This window comes from Sinocyclocheilus grahami, unplaced genomic scaffold (genome assembly GCF_001515645.1).
Source record: "Sinocyclocheilus grahami isolate Dianchi unplaced genomic scaffold, SAMN03320097.WGS_v1.1 scaffold11719.1, whole genome shotgun sequence".
Taxonomy (NCBI): Eukaryota; Metazoa; Chordata; class Actinopteri; order Cypriniformes; family Cyprinidae; genus Sinocyclocheilus; species Sinocyclocheilus grahami.
Window position 1 is genome coordinate 2,934 of NW_015513993.1, and position 1,379 is coordinate 4,312.

The following is a 1,379-nucleotide window of genomic DNA, read 5'->3' on the forward strand; positions in this document are numbered from 1 at the left end:
ATTTTGGACCCTGCTGCCATCTCACCTGGAATCTGTCCAGGGCCAGCAAGCACCTTCTCATCATGAACACCATTCAGAGAGGACAACTTTTTTATGAGCTCGTCAAACTTCTGTCGGCCTTTGTCCAGAAGAGAAGCCCCAAGCGAACAGTAGAGTGCCTCTAGAAAATAACACTCCAGCTCCTCAGAAATGAAGTCCTCATTCTCCAGTAGAGACTCCAGCATCACAGACAACTGCATCACCTAAAGGAAAAAAGAGGATTGTGCTACATGCTATAAAGGTCCCTTACACTGTAGCGCTGTTCAGGTCTCTACTGACTCGCTCACCATGTTTAAATCTGTCTGTGGGATCACAGTCTTCAGTTTCTCTGTCTGTTTACCATCAACTATACCATCCACTATCATATCAATGGCACTTGGTACATACTTTTCAAACAGTCTGCGGAGATCTGCCTGTTCCTGTTAACACAGCAAAGGCACGTTGAAAATATAATCTTGAATATCACTAATATAAATTTTTAAAAAATACAGCTCTCAGCCTTCTTGCTTGAAGAACTGCCAGTGGAAATTTTGAGGCTAAGTTAAAGGCAGCATAGAAATAGTATTACTTTGAGGGCTCTGCTGTTGACCCATTTTTCCCAGTAGGGAGCATAGCGAAGGTTTTTGGGGTCCACAAACACCATTCCACAACGAGAAACAGTAGCAGGGGAGGCATACTGCAGATCTCCAACCTAAAACACATCACATATGTTTGCAAGCCTACAACAGTTACACTGAGTTCTTTTACTTTGACAATATGAAGGGTTTACATGATACCTCAAAGAGCAGAGCACAGTGGCTCTGTAGGCGAATTCGCTCTCCATTAGCCAGCGTGAGAAGCTTGTTATCATCCATGACTGAATTCATGTTCTCCACCCATAGAGCATCCACATCTCCATCAAACAGGATATACCTGGGAAGTCAAGCCAGGGTTATGGTGGAATTCTGTTCAGTTACATGACTTTGATTTAAAATAGATGTATTGTAGATTAAATATTCATTATATGTCTTGACTTTCACCTCCTTTCTTTTTTGTCTGTGGGTTTATTGATGTCACGGAATATGTTAGATAGTATCCCATCAGTCCAATCTCGGGTGACCGGATCCAGGATTCCATACAGCTCAATCACACTCATCGCTTTAGGGTTCAGGCTGTACATTTTGGTCAGCAGGCCCAACCTACAGATAAAATGTAACAGTTATGTGTACTTGCCTGGGAGAACAACTTGTTTGTGAACATGTACCAGAATTTCTAGACATTCTGTGTATATACTAAATATATATATATATATATATATATATATAATTATAATTTTTTTATATATATATTGTTTATGAGTA

At 40.4% G+C, this 1,379-nt stretch overlaps 1 protein-coding gene across 1 annotated transcript in view; it reads right to left on the reverse strand.

Annotated features, from left to right (window-relative positions):
• LOC107578735 (dynein heavy chain 10, axonemal-like) overlaps positions 1-329 on the reverse strand; it is a gene marked incomplete at its 3' end in the record, with an annotated part of 3,103 nt that extends 2,774 nt beyond the window's left edge. The window contains exons 1-2 of the mRNA XM_016264662.1: positions 315-329; positions 26-242 (exon numbers count right to left, since the gene is read on the reverse strand). Coding sequence (XP_016120148.1) covers positions 26-242; positions 315-329 — 232 coding nt within the window. The remainder of the gene's footprint in view (positions 1-25; positions 243-314) is intronic.
• Between the last annotated feature and the right edge of the window lie 1,050 nt (positions 330-1,379).